This window comes from Periplaneta americana, chromosome 11 (genome assembly GCF_040183065.1).
Source record: "Periplaneta americana isolate PAMFEO1 chromosome 11, P.americana_PAMFEO1_priV1, whole genome shotgun sequence".
NCBI classification, from domain to species: Eukaryota; Metazoa; Arthropoda; class Insecta; order Blattodea; family Blattidae; genus Periplaneta; species Periplaneta americana.
Window position 1 is genome coordinate 57,706,605 of NC_091127.1, and position 14,815 is coordinate 57,721,419.

The 14,815-nt window shown below is 34.8% G+C and overlaps 1 protein-coding gene across 2 annotated transcripts in view; it reads left to right on the top strand.

The window, feature by feature from the left end:
• The first annotated feature begins 469 nt into the window (after positions 1–469).
• The window catches only part of LOC138709037 (protein FAM151B), a 72,236-nt gene continuing 57,890 nt past the window's right edge, over positions 470–14,815 (top strand). Inside the window, exon 1 of one of the 2 annotated variants that reach the window (XM_069839518.1) lies at positions 470–554. Coding sequence is in view for 1 of the 2 variants with exons in the window: in XM_069839517.1 (XP_069695618.1) it covers positions 6,002–6,071 (70 nt within the window). In the remaining variant the exon portion in view is untranslated. Of the gene's footprint in view, positions 555–5,863; positions 6,072–14,815 lie in introns of those variants that run through there. The other variant, XM_069839517.1, reaches the window with a different exon arrangement.

A 14,815-nucleotide genomic window follows, 5' to 3' on the forward strand; every position in this document is an offset into this window, starting at 1 on the left:
CATAAATTCACAGAACCAAACAGTTTTCAAATGTCAAAGACTTTGTTCTCTTTCACTGAGCTGAAGAGAAAATAAAATTCTAATTTATCCATAAAGTTATGGACCATTTCATAATGAAACATGTAAAGGATTACATTCTAATAATGCCATTTGTAACAATATAACATAATGAGAAACTGACTAAGCTGAACATTTGTACTGATCTTTGTATGAGTAGAAAAAAAAAAAGTGTACTATCAGTCACAAAATATGGTTGTAGCGAAAAGAGTAGATGATGATGATTCTATTCTTTAGGATCTGAACACCATTCTCAGACAGATTCGCTGCACTAGTGGTTTATTTTTAAAATTTAAGAGCCAGTATCACTTTACGATCGTTTTCGTGCCCTCATTTTACGCACAGCTTGTGAACAAAGTACGATCGAAAGTAGTCCACGTGACTATGGGGCCAGTGCTGCCGCCTAGTTGTCTGGAAAGACTGTGATCAGCTGGTGTGTAGGTTGACAGTGAGAGTGGAGAAGAAACACGTAATTTAGACTCGTAACACGAGTTCAGGTATGTAAGAATAACATTCCTGTTGTATTAGTCATTGAAGTTCAACTGTGTTGTATAATATTGAACATAAATGATGAGAGTAGGAAGTTCGCTCCGTTTATATTATTGTTGCAGGTTATACTTCATGTTTTGTTACGCGATTATTCATCTGTGTAGAAAGTTCTCTTATTCTCTTTCTTGTAGAGTATCCACCGCGAACTGAACGAATATTTCACAGTTTTATCACTGCAAATGCTGCGCTATAAACCAATTTTTGGCAGTCTAATGTAAAAGACTGCCTACAGATATTTGGGGAGTTTCAGAGAAAATACACAAATTCAATCTTCTAACACGATTTTTTTTTTGTTTTTATAAATTAAGTAATTTGCTGGGAGACATCGTTAGATATAGGCCACTCTTACACTAAATCTGGAGTAATTTAAGCTTATTAATCAGATATGATTCTATTTACTGTTTTTTTATATGCTCACCTGTAGGCTATGTAATTTCTATTTTATACATATTTCATTGTTATTTCCCATCCAAAGATCATTAACAACGCTGAATATTACTTAACATCTCCTATCTTTCTTCAAATAGTGTTTATATGCCATGTTAATTTTCATTTGTTTTCATAAGTTAACAATGATCCACATTGGGAGCAACATATAAGAAATTATTTTCCTACACAATCCATGCTACATTCACGTTGATTTGAAATGATTAATCGAAGATGGTTTGCCATTGTTTATTACACGGACATTTGCATGTAATTTCTATTCCATACGTTTTTTTTCTATCCCAAGATCATTAAGAATGGTGAATATTATTCATGCTTGTTTCCTGTATTTCTTAAAATAATGTTATGTGGCATGTTAGTTTTTATTTGTCGTTATTTAAGTAAAAATGATGCGCCAAAAAATAATAATAATTTCGTACTCACTCCACATCCCTATATTCACATTTATTTTTCAGTGATTTATTGAAGAATGTACCGGTATTTAAAAGACTAATAATTTAGAAACATGTTACATAAATCATCCTTGTGCCAAAAGAGAATGCTCCCTGGACCAAATTATATTAAAGAATGTATCGGTATTTAAAAGACTAATTTAGAAACATGTTACATAAATCATCCACAAGCAACAAATTATACTAAATATGTTTAGGATTAGTGTAAAACTGGCCTATGTCTCCTATAATGGGCGGGACATAAGTAACATTCACCCAACATTGATTTATTTTATTTTTATATAGTGTACAATTAATTATGAAGTAGCAAATTCATGGCCTGTCTATTAATTGCGAAGAACACTTGAGACTAAAAATTCCAGTAAATTACAATATAATAAATTAACGTGTTCTCAGAGTTCACTGTTTGCTCTTGTGGGTACTGATCCAGCAAAATCGGCTTGGATGCCTGATGTGTGACATTAATCTCTTCCTCAAGAGGACCGTGTGTATAGCCTGTTTCTCGGGTTTCATGTTGTCTCAAACGAACTGAGAATTATTGTGCTGTATACAGAAATTCCATTAAATTCTGAATGCTGTATACCATTTTTGTTGTAACGGGTAGTATCATAGAATTAAACGACATAAGCTTAACATTGGAATTAAATGTAAAATTAATTAAAGATGATTTTTAAAAGACGAGTCCATTTTTGGTTAAATAATAGTTGAGATAAATAAAGATTTTGTTTCTTGATCTTTAAGCAATATTGATATAAAGAAGAATCTTTTTCTGGTAAATTGTAGGCGTAATTTTTGTAGCTGATTACAATTTCCATTGGTATGAAAATTTAAACACGTCCGGAAACATTTTTCTTACCAACTTAACTTTCGATAACAAAAACACTCGTCTATTGCCATGTGATCAAGAGTAGTATGTGTAATGATATTATTGATTTTAAAATAATATGATGGTCTCATATTAACTAGGGGGACATAATAAAGCTATTATCATCTTGGCAGACCTCTATTCTAGTCTGAGTTCTCGTTTTCCTAATATTAAACATTTCAATGTCGATAAAGATTATTATTGTTATTTGTGATACGTGGGTTTATTGTTGACGTTATTTAACATGTTTTCGAACTATCAAAATAAAACATTTATTTGGTAGCAAAATGTAGCTAAAACCTGCATCTCCCATCCAAAAAAGTAAATGGTGTGGTTCTTGTACCTAAAGAGCAGAAAGGAGTTTACATGCCACAAAAACAATGTAGGTAATACAACACATACGAACACCAACAAGTCTATGAAAAAATAAGCTAAAACTGGCGTTGTATATGCCTAGCAAATATAATAGATTTTATTGTCAAGAATATTTCGTTGTAGGCTAATGTTTCTTTAATTTTAATATGTTTTGTTATTCATAGATAATATAAAATAAATTTTTATTTTATTTATAGTAAAGGGAAACTTCACGTGATATTTTTTATTTTATTTTATTTTTTTTTATTTTTACACATACAAACCCTATTTTACTCATAAATAACACGCTCCATATAGCTTACAGAGTTGCTATAAGTCTTGAAAAATTGGGATTATTCCGATTATTGAGGTACAGAGCTATTATTATCATCATAGGTCCCAGAAAAGAGCGGCCGGCCGTGCCCTGCGTGGTTTCCGCCGAGCGCATAACCATTTCTCCGGCGCTTCTCCAATATATAACAGTACTAACAATAAATGTTCAATAATTTGGACTTATCATGCTCACAGTCGTTGCTGAAAATGGCCCCCATTTGCCGCCACACACAACTGACATCTTCTGATAAACGAATGAACAACACTCTGAAGTTTCACATCATTGATATCCTGGATTTCTTCTCGTATATAGTCTTTTAGTTCATCTATAGAATGAAGATTTTTCCTATAAACCCTACCTTTTAGTGTTCCTCATAAATAACAGTCACAGGGTGTTATATCTGGGCTTCGTAGAGGCCAGAAATTATTACTGATTAGTCTCGTACAGAAAATACGCCTCAATTCCCTCATTGACACGGGGGCTGTATGAGCAGTGGCGGAATCTTGTTGGAAATAAACTGACAATCGTTCGGCGTAAAACACTACGTTTTCTGCTTGATTTTTTATTCTTCACTGAGCCTGTTTCTTCAAATCTTTTAGTGATTCGTCTGATTGTTTTGGCAGAAGGCACAGGTCTATTTGGAAACTTTATTCGAAATTTTCGTTCTTGTTTTCGCACACGACCTTTTGCCTTTTATGTACTTATTGTATATATACACACATTCACATAATGAGAATTTGTTGCTAGACATTACCTAAATTCACAATAATCACTAAACTGTACACACTAACGTTGTACACTTGAAGAATTGAGAGTTTCATTACACGACTTCTAAGCATACTGAATGCCATATGGCTACTGGAGGCCGATTGCGCGGGAGAAACGGTTAGCGCGCGGCGGAAACCACACAGGGCGTTCTTTTTTGGGACCCATGATAATAATAGCTCTGTACAAAACGTTTTCCGCCCAAAATCTTAAAATAACAGTAACAGCAGAAAAATCTCTGTTGTTAGGAAATGATTAATATAAACCATTTAATTCTGAACACGTCTAGAGACTTACAGCATAGGATAAATCACTTAAACATTGAAGTAACCTATCAAATAAAAGAGGCGCTGTTCTTCGTTCACTATGATACATATTACCATCATGACATCACACAAAATCTATAGAATCGTTATAGAATACATCCGAAAAAAAAATATTTTTTAACGTTTCTTCACACAGTCGAGGTAACCTTTGAGGTATAGAGAACTCTACCACAAGGACCCGTCTGCTGGATGAATTCTTCCTACAAGAAGAAACTCAGTCGGTTAAGGCGTTTGCCTGCCCGTCTGTAGTTGCGCTCGGGCGCGGGTTCGATCTCCGCTTGGGCTGATTACCTGGTTGGGTTTATCCCAGGTTTTCCTCAACCGTAAGGTGAATGCCAGGTAATCTATGGCGAATCCTCGGTCTCATCTCGCCAAATACAATCCCGCTATCACCAATCTCATCGACGTTAAATAACCTCGTAATTGATATAGCGTCGTTAAATAACCAACTAAAAAGAAAAAGAAGGAACTACAGTACTGCACTGTATAATATAGGTAGGGATTGGGAACATAGTTATCTCAGATTCAAACCGGCTTCCTTTCATAGGTTATGTTAATGATTTCATTTTTTTTTCGTGGTTCTAGGTTCGTGCTTCTAGGTTCGTGCTTACACGTATTCAATATTCGTTAAAATTTTGAGAAGGAAAGTATATCTTCGACTTCTTCACAAAATAAACAGTTCACAGTATGTATCAGGTGGCGTATATTTTGTGCCTTGATACGATATTATTTTAGAGCAGAAAATCCGGTTGATTTAATTACTCCGTACTAGATTCATCTGTCTGTTTAGGTAAAGTGCAGACACGTTCATTTATCATCCCTCTCATTATTCACTTCGTGTGTTATGACGTAATTTACTGTTTATAAAGTTATTTTCCTTGTGTTACTATTATAGTTGTATGTAAAGGTATGATTTTCTGGAATTTGACTTAACACATAGACTACGTTAAAATTCGGATCCATTACTGAATAGCAAGTGTATAAGTAAAGCAAAAAGAAAGAAAGAAGATTTAATTACTAGTGGAAGAAATATAAGTTCACACTCAATTTTATTATGTTTTTAAACGGAAAAATGTGAAGTTGTATTAGCTAATTAGCGCATTACAAGAATATGAACAGCCTAAGTATAAAAATTTGGTTTTCCTATATTATAGAAAAAATTTTAGACATTTGCGTTTGAATTTTGAATTAGAAAATTTATAAACTATAAATATTTTATGTAAAAAAAATAGACGATTTATTTTAAAGGTCAATCTGTTTAAAATTGGTGCCATTTTCACTGATCTATTCTCTGTCAGCCGTACTAATAGAGTATAATATCGTTTTTAAATGTTATGACTGAAAGGATTAACAGCCGATATGTTGTCACTTCTTGCAACTTTTATGACTAGAGTAGGCTTACTGAATATTAGAGTGCAATACTTTTTAATTGTCATGCGGTTTAAAAAATTGCATCTCGCTCTACTTCATGCAGTTATGCTAATGTCATATACTTCATGTTTCTTGTATTCCCAATTCCCATATTCTTTCTATGTTCATGAAATATCTTCTTCAAACCATGGCCATCAGCTGAGATTCTAACTCAGTCGAACCTGAAATTCAAAACAATAAGCTGCTGCCATCTCTCGAAGAGTATCGACAGAATGAAGTTGCAAGGTGTACGCTTCGTCGGTATCAGCAGTATCTGTAATACCACTCCCGCTTGTTAATCGTAGAGAACGCCGTAGTCTTGTTTGGATTCTCCGGCTGAGAAGACACTCGTGTGACGTAGTGGGAAGGTTAGGATTGTCTGTGTTTGGAAGCGAGGCCACTTACTCACAAACAGCTGTCCACGTCTTTCTTTTCAACAATTATGGAGATGTGTTCAACGTGTTTCAACTTACGTGCCACATTTGGATTAAATTTCATGATCCGGAACTTCGGTAAGTTGAAAGATTATACAGACTTTGGGTATGCTTTAATTGTTTTAGTTGAATAATAATATCACCATAAACTGTAATATCTACAGCATGAGAATTATCTCAAAACATAATACAATGTGTTCAATTTATTGCCCGTTTCTTTCATGTAAGTTTTAGGCAAGCGTAACCAAGACCATGCTAGAGCGGATAATATAAACCTGTGGGCAGAATTAAACAAAGGAAAGTAATGTTTTAAATCAGCGTTTCTCAAAGTGTAGGTGTTCCGCTAGTTGTAAATGATTTTTAAACTTTTGTTTTATTCTTAGAGGATAGTACAAAATGTATACAAAAATTACGAAAATACCAATAACAACATAGAACATCGTCTAATTATTGAAATTATCATCATCATCCTGAAACATCTAGAACGGAAAACAGATACATTATTTATAATTTTTTCCACTCGATATTTTGTACGTGTGTCCATCAAAACAAAATATCGAAACAGACTAAATACAGAAACAGAAATGAGGTTACAACTTTCCGCTATAAAACCAGATACAGGCCTAAATAGAATTTGCTGGATTAAAAAAAATATTATCCTACTGAACAGGATTATTGAGATACTAGTCGATCTGGGTGGCGCAGATGGTAGATTCCTGGCCTTTTGTGCCCGAGATTGCGGGTTCGATCCCTGTCCAGATCGATGGCATTTAAGTGTGTTTAAATGCGACAAGCTCATGTCAGTAGATTTACTGGCATGTAAAAGAACTCTCGCGGAACAAAATTCCGACACACCGGCGACGCTAATAAACCCCGGCAGTTGCGAGCATCGTTAAATAAAAAAAAAACATAATTTAAATTTAATTTGAGATGCTAAGTTTCACAGCATGTTTGTTTATTATTAAATACTAATAAAAATAGCCTGTAGGAAATTTAGTTTTTCTACAGTACGCGACACTAAAACTTCCAACTTAATTTTTTTTAATTCTCCGGTGCGGGAATCTGTGACAGGTTAGGTTAGAGTAGCTTAGTTTAGGCTTTTCGTATGTCTTGTGTGACGGGTTAGGTTAGGTTTTTGGTATGCCGCGCATATATGAATCTATGGCAGGTTAGACTACGTTAGTTTAGGCTTTTTGTATGGCTTGTGTATACGTGTATACTAAGTGAAGTGAAATGTGCGTTTCACGTTGTATTTTGAAGTGTCCTATCTCTTTATTTCACGTGTTAAATAATCACTTTTATATTATCTATACCAATCAATTCTTTCCAATTTTACTTATCTTCTTGTATGTTTTCAAGTCCTAATTGACGTCCTATACGAATTCTTCACATTCCAAACTACCTTCCCTCTGAAAATTAGACCATTTTACCACTTTTTTCTCGTGCTATAGAAAACGCAGAAATGTTGTATCATAAAATGATTTTATTTTATCTTCCTATTTATTTGTTTTTTTTTTTTATCTTTTTTGTTGTAAAATGCTATAAGTAGAAGGAATATAGCAAATCTGTAATTTCGATAAAATTGAAAATAAAATATTTTGACAATTTATGTGCTTAACACAGTTTCAATTTTACAGTTACACCCACTCCGATAGCCTAAATGAATAATAATAATAATAATAATAATAATAATAATAATAATAATAATAATAATGGTAATTATTTACTTCGGCGATAGTACCGTACTTGTCTTGTTCGTGGACGTAATTGAACAAGTGTTTGAATGACATAAATAATGGGGTATGTGGAGAGTTAGTGAAAGTAATAGAAGCAATTCTGTTTTTAATTGTGGCAAATATTATACACCACTAAAATGCAAGTCGAAAAATGTGATTAAGAAGTTTCAGGGCGAACATAACCTAACCTAACTTCCGGAGACCATGGGGGTAGTCTGAAGCATAGCTGCACAATAATCAGCAGGAAATAGTGAATACGAACAGTTTCGCTAAAGTAATAATAATAATAATAATAATAATAATAATAGCAGAGAAAATTAACAACGAGGTTTCGGCGGTAGTACTATAGGTTAAAAGGGTTGCCGCGGTAGAATAAATTTGAGAGATACTGCTTTAAGTAATTAGCAAATGTCGCAAGAGCGTGACTACAATTTTATTGTAAACCTTACTACATAAATGTCATACACTAAGGAATACCTGCACAAAGTTCTGGGCCATAGCATTGTATTGTAAAGAGTGAACAGTATATAGCAGAACAGGTTTCGCGTGGCCTTGAGTCCCCCACCTCCGCGCGCATAGCCGGCCGGCCGTGAAACCTGTTCTGCTCTATGCTGTTCACCCAGTAGTGCCATGCTTGGCCAGTAACTCGACTTGTTTATTACCGCACACCGCCCACTGGTTCCTGGGACCAAAATGAGCTCGTCTTTATCCCCTCTGGGTAAGGCCCGTAACACATTTGAAGAGTTTTCGCTAGCGAGAAATGTGTTGCGAGAAAGAGGCGAAGAGCCTTCCTCCACACACTTGGCGAGTCCTCGCTATGATCACCTATGGCACCTATGCACTGCCTTCATGCAGAAAGCATTTTTCTGATTATAGTAATTACTCGTTGGGGGAAATATTATAGGTTATGTATTTACGTATATTGTCGTACTTAAATATATAACCTGTAAATATATTGTCGTACTTTACAAATTACGTACGAACGCTATGTTGAATCTGAGTATTCAGATGATGAGGAAATGGAGTTACATGAACATATTTTATTAATGAAAAGAAAAAGTAGGCCTAAAATTAAAGCCAGAAATATCTGAAAATCACATTGTATCTTACGAAAATAAGGGCGAGTTTTGGACACTGGTTTCGATTTGAATGATGATACGTTTAGGCGTTATTTCAAGTTGAATGGACCACAGTTTTTTTTTTTGCCATTCATGATATGATAGAGGATTCTTTGCTATGTTCTGATTAAAATTATGTAAACTGTTAAGGCATATAGATACATTATTTCATATGTTTAATTAATAATTACTATTAAATTTCATCAAAATAAAATATAGCCCTATTCGTTTTCAGATAACCTGATATTTGTCTCCAGATTTCTTCTTTGAGTTTCGTGTATCATATAAATAGGCCCTCGGGTGACATCGTACAAGTTCGATAAGTTTCTGACTGCAATTATCAGCCATCTTTCCTTATTTTCAAATAAAAACAATACAATTCATCGCCATCTGTGATATATTTTTCTACAGTCAATCGTCATAAAGAGTATGAATGTCAAACATCTTTGATAAATGTGTCAAGAAAATTCGCTCAGCTACCGATTCCGGCGAGAAACTCGCGCTAGGTTTTTGCTTCGAGCGAGAATCTCTTCCAGTGTGTGGACATCCATTTGAATCCATGTTATCAATTTTTTTATTTTCTCGCAACACATTTCTCGCTGGCGAAAACTCTGCAAGTGTGTTACGGGCCTTAGGTTTTCAAGGTAATTCTGCTTTCAGTAGCTTGCTTAGACTGGAGCAGGGGTTCTTAACCTTTTTTGACCAAGACCCAAAGTTAACTGGGAGATAAACTTGCACGACCCATGGGCCTATTATGAAGTTAAACAGTGCTGTTGTAATAAAAACAAATAAGTGTAACAATTATTTAATAATATAAAGTTGTAATATTTCATATAAGCAATAATTATAAAATATAATCATAATCCCAAGTACTTTAATTAACATCTCTTTAATTTTATTTTTTGAGAAGCTACCTTGTTTGGATCGCGACCTATAGGTTACGAACCCCTGGACTAGAGTCTACTCTGTGCATGTTTAGTGCGCTTAGAGCAGCCCTGCTATCGGAATAAATGCCATGTAACATCTCTTAAGCAATACTCTATTTAAGCCGTAGAATTTAATGAATATATTTTATGTGCAATCAAGAAAACTAAAAGTATCTTTCCTTCATCTTTCTCTTTATGTAAGATACCTTATACAGAGTATCAAAGAAGTACGTTTACGTTTTAGGGTTGATAGAGGAAGTATAAAAAAAACATTTTTTATGTAATAAAAACTCTTCAGACTTGTCATTTCGGCGCTACGAGTTAATAAGTGGTGTGAAGAGATTGTGTTCACACTGTTACATGAATGTTGTTCAGAGATGTGGTTCAAATTGTCTTCCCTTTAACCGAATGCGCAATTGATTTCTACGCACTACGGACTGTCTGATAGGCTACGCACAAAAATGTCAGGAGGTCGTGGAATAATCGCTGCATCTTCAACAACGCGAGCAACAAGTTCTTCTGCCGTATTTATCGGGGTCTTGTAAACCAGACATTTCATATTTCCATTAGGTCCGGGGATCGAGGTGGCCATGATTCTGCTAGCAGAATGCAAACTTACCTTTCTTAGCAATCCACTCGTTGCGTTTGTACAACGTGTTGCAGACAAAACAGAACTGACTGGTAAGTAGTCTGACGAAGTCAAGCAACCTATCCGTTTACTACACCTAGTGGCAAAATGGTACATCTGCCAGAGTTTTGTCACATAAAAAGATGCTTGTTTTTACCTTTCGTATCATCCCTGAAACGTTATAAACAAATTTTTTGACACCCAGTATAGTAAATTACTTCATTTTTGTATGTATTTTAAACATTAGCTCAAGGAAATGAACTAGTAATGATAATGTCGTTCATAACATGATAAAGGAACTAACGTAATGAAATATTTTATTTATGAATCAAAGCTTTAGATATCTATGCATTTATGACAACATTCGTGTTTTCATTCTTATATCCTACTACCCCCAGCTTATTTGTTAATTTATTCACACATATACGCGAAAAACATACTACAGTAGCCACCGGCGTAGCTCAGGCGGTAGCGCGTTTTGCTGCTGATCCGGAGTTGTGCTCGTGCGTGAGTTCGATTCCCGCTTGGGCTGATTACCTGGTTGGGTTTTTCCGAGGTTTTCCCCAGGTAATCCATGGCGAATTCTCGGCCTCATCTCGCCAAATACCATCTCGCTATCACGAATTCCATCGACGCTAAATAATCCAGTAGCTGTTATAGCGTCCTTAAATAACCAAGTAAAAAAAATTGTACTCCAGTGATAGCTCGACGCGAAAATAACTGCAAACAAGAAGCAATAATTTAAATCACTTAGTGTGTACGTAATTGGAAAAAGTTTTCATTGTGTTGTTTACATTTCCATTAAGGCTAGTTACTGTAGTATAACGGTTTCAACAATTAGGCAATCTTCTACTCATCTTCTGGATATGAGACTGCAAACACGAGTTTCTAAATGTCTGTATTTTAGGTTGAACAGTAGGTTCTTTAAGGCGGCTAATATTATACCCGGACATCATTTTGTTTTTACTAAAATTTCTAATTTTAACCTGGATTAAAGGTTGAGGACCGGAAACACTGTTATACCCTTCCACGACCGGAGTTTGATGATACTAGAGTAAAATACAAACAAAGCTCTTTACTAGGTACAGGAGGGAAGAAAAGTGGTGCAACTATTCACGTAAACTAGGAAATATTACGATTTTGAGTTTGATAATTTTTGTTAGGTTTTTATTTAATCAAAATACAGTACAGTATTAACAGTAAGTGTTTTTCCTCACTAACTGAACTATCCAGTTGGACTTATGCATTATACTGTGTTTAGTATATTGTATACAGCACATTAGCATACAATATGGAGAGTGCATTTAAATTTAAAAATAACCAAATTTTGGTAATTTAAACAAATTGTTGAAAATAATGACCGTTCATTTCGATACAGGTTTGTGCATATTATCGTAGAAAAGAAGGCAATGACGTGACAGTTACTTAATGAGTCCCTTTTATATTACGGTACGTAGACGTTCAATTCCTAACAGAAAATAATTTCAGGAAAGAGCTAAGACAGCCCAGCCAATAGCCTTTACAGAGGGGCCAGCAGAAACGGGTGTGGGAAAACCGGGATGCGACGTAGCCAAACGGACACAGTACCTGTGCAAAAATATGATTCAATAATGAACGAATGCTCTTTCTTCAAAAGAAAACGCGACCATATTTCTGGAATATACTACAGTCACTCACTCAATACTGTTTGCTATGACCATAAGACGACTTTGATTGCATATGCGGCCTTGGTTCTGTGTGGAGGACGGGTGGACGTTTACTAGGGGTGGGAGTGAAGTACATTAAAAAACTCAGGTACAATAAAAATTGAAGCAAAATTAAAATGATGTTCCTGTATAAAACATGTTACAGGCATTTAAAACAATTACTTTTAATACCACCTATACAGGGTGGAGGTGAAGTACCTTGCAGATTCCCAAAGCGAATAGCTCATGTTGTATGTAACAAAACTTATAACATCATATTGGTAGAAAGTTCATAGTTTTTTTTTACAAAAAAAAAAGTTTTTTCCCAAAATGTTTAACAATATTTTATTCGGTAACTATTGTGAGTAGAATCGTAAGTTTTGTCCATATCGATAGAAAATCTAATAAAGAATAATTTATTCCTCTGGCGTATTTCAATAGCGTGCACGGTTTTCGTGTAAAGCTAATTTTAAAAAACCTAAAATCAAGTCATTGCACGAAGAAAGCGAGTGACAATGTCTTGGCAGCTTACGTACGGAGACTCACAGAGTTTGTTGACCTCTTATGTATGTATCACAAGTAGAGTGTATTGGCGACGATGTTGCCGGACTGCTGAAACTTCAAACTTAATTTTCTAATTAACCGTGGATTTAATCACAAAACGTAATATAGGTTTTCTATTCATTTACGTGTATCCTATCGTCCCTCTCAATCTGCAAGGTTATTTCACTATCACCTTGTATTGTTACTGACATCGACGAACTGTTTTCGCTAGATTTAAGGGCACATAAGAGCTCTCAGATCTACCTATTAAGAATGAATATTAATCAGAAAAAAAGATTGTTTCAGCGCTAAGTTTAAGTTTTTTAATGAAACAAAGCCATAAGTGTAACAAAATTAAAATAAATATAATAATAATAATAACAATAATAACAATAATAATAATAATAATGACGTTTGCCTCAAGTTTCTAACGAAAATAATTGACGAAATATCGGTATTATATGAAATACGTGTATGAATCAAGAAGTAATATCAGAAGTAATGTCATTTTGGTTTTTATTTTTGTATAAACTTACTTCTTAACAAAGCTGGAGAACTTTCAGATCTTTCATGTCTTTTGAATAAGTGTATATTTCAATATTTTTATTACTTATGAGGGAAATTTTTGGAAATAAAAATATTACAAATGATTACACAATATTGTTCCGTGGCTCGACTTACCAAGAAGAATCAAGGCCAACCAGCATACTGCTGATCTCACGTCCATGTGCCTCAGCAGACGTGAACGACAATCAAATCAGTACGAGGGTAGCACCACAATCTAATATACACAGTCACGAAGCTCAATACGTAGGGAATATGCATCCATAGATAGTTGCTAACCACTAGGATCGCTACTATCTCCTCATCACAGACAATGCGAAATAGTACCTGCACAATCTATTGTTCCTAGTACCCTCAACAACTCAAGCTTCGTGACTGTATATGCTAGACTGTGGTAGCACGCTGGTCCCCCCCAGTCGTTATAACTGGTTTTTGAAACCTAGCGTAGTTCCCCAATTTCATCACGATACCGGGTGAACACCAGTCCCATACACTGGCTGAAATTTCATTGGTTTCAGGATTCGATCCAGCGCTCATTACGTAAGTCAAATCCAGGTGTAATGCCCTACACAACTGTGCTACGGCGCAAGACATTTCAATATAGAAATAATTAAAACATTTCTTTCAGTGCATAAAGTCTAGTATGATTTATAAGTAAAGTTACCTTCTTGGGATTGTTAAGGATATGTGCTGTATGCAGTTCAGTAAGTGGAATTTTTATTTTATTTAAATTGAAAATAATTTTTTTCTCTTATTCTTCTTTTGGAAACTAATTCAAGTGAAGATTGAAAACGAATGTCATTCATAACACGATAAAAGGATAATTGAATTATACCACAATGTAAGGCATGGACAATGTATGAGAAACCTGTGCCAGCCCATCGTCTGCCCAAGAAAACACGGACTCGTCTGAGAAAATTACATTTTCCCAGTTTCGATTCATATTACCTCGAGCGAACGCAAGTCGGCAGAGACTGTGGTCCTCGGAAAGCCGCTCTTCTGTATCTGAGGCCAGCGTTCTTTAGACGGTTCCTCACATTTATCGGAAAATTACTGATACATTTCAGTTGCGTGGAATTGAATGGATTTTCCCGAGCCAAGTCCATCAAATCCTGAGCTTCGGTTGAAACACGCCACAATTCCGACCTTCCTTCACGAGTAGAAATCCTAGAGAACTCTGTATATAGTGAGGATCACGTAAGAGCAGTTCCAAAACGGCTAATTTGGCCATCTCTTCAGTGTTGCTAACAAATACCAGATATCACCAAAAAGAGTAAAATCACAATACCATGTTCTGTAATAATAATAATAATAATAATAATAATAATAATAATAATAATAATAATGTATTTACAATAACGATGTCTTGCTTATATACTTATTTACCACATCTCATCTTTATGTTGGGAGATGTCTTCTAAATGTTTCAATAATTTGTGAAAGAGTAGGCTTATATTTTCCTCCTGGACCTCTCGCATATTATATTGGTAATTAGTAGATTAGTATGACCTAATATTAATATCAACATGAAATTCATTGCTTTGACTAAACAGTTTACGATTCATGAGACCTAACCTAAAAATGTATTTTGTTTCATCACGTGAAATGATTATTACAAACTC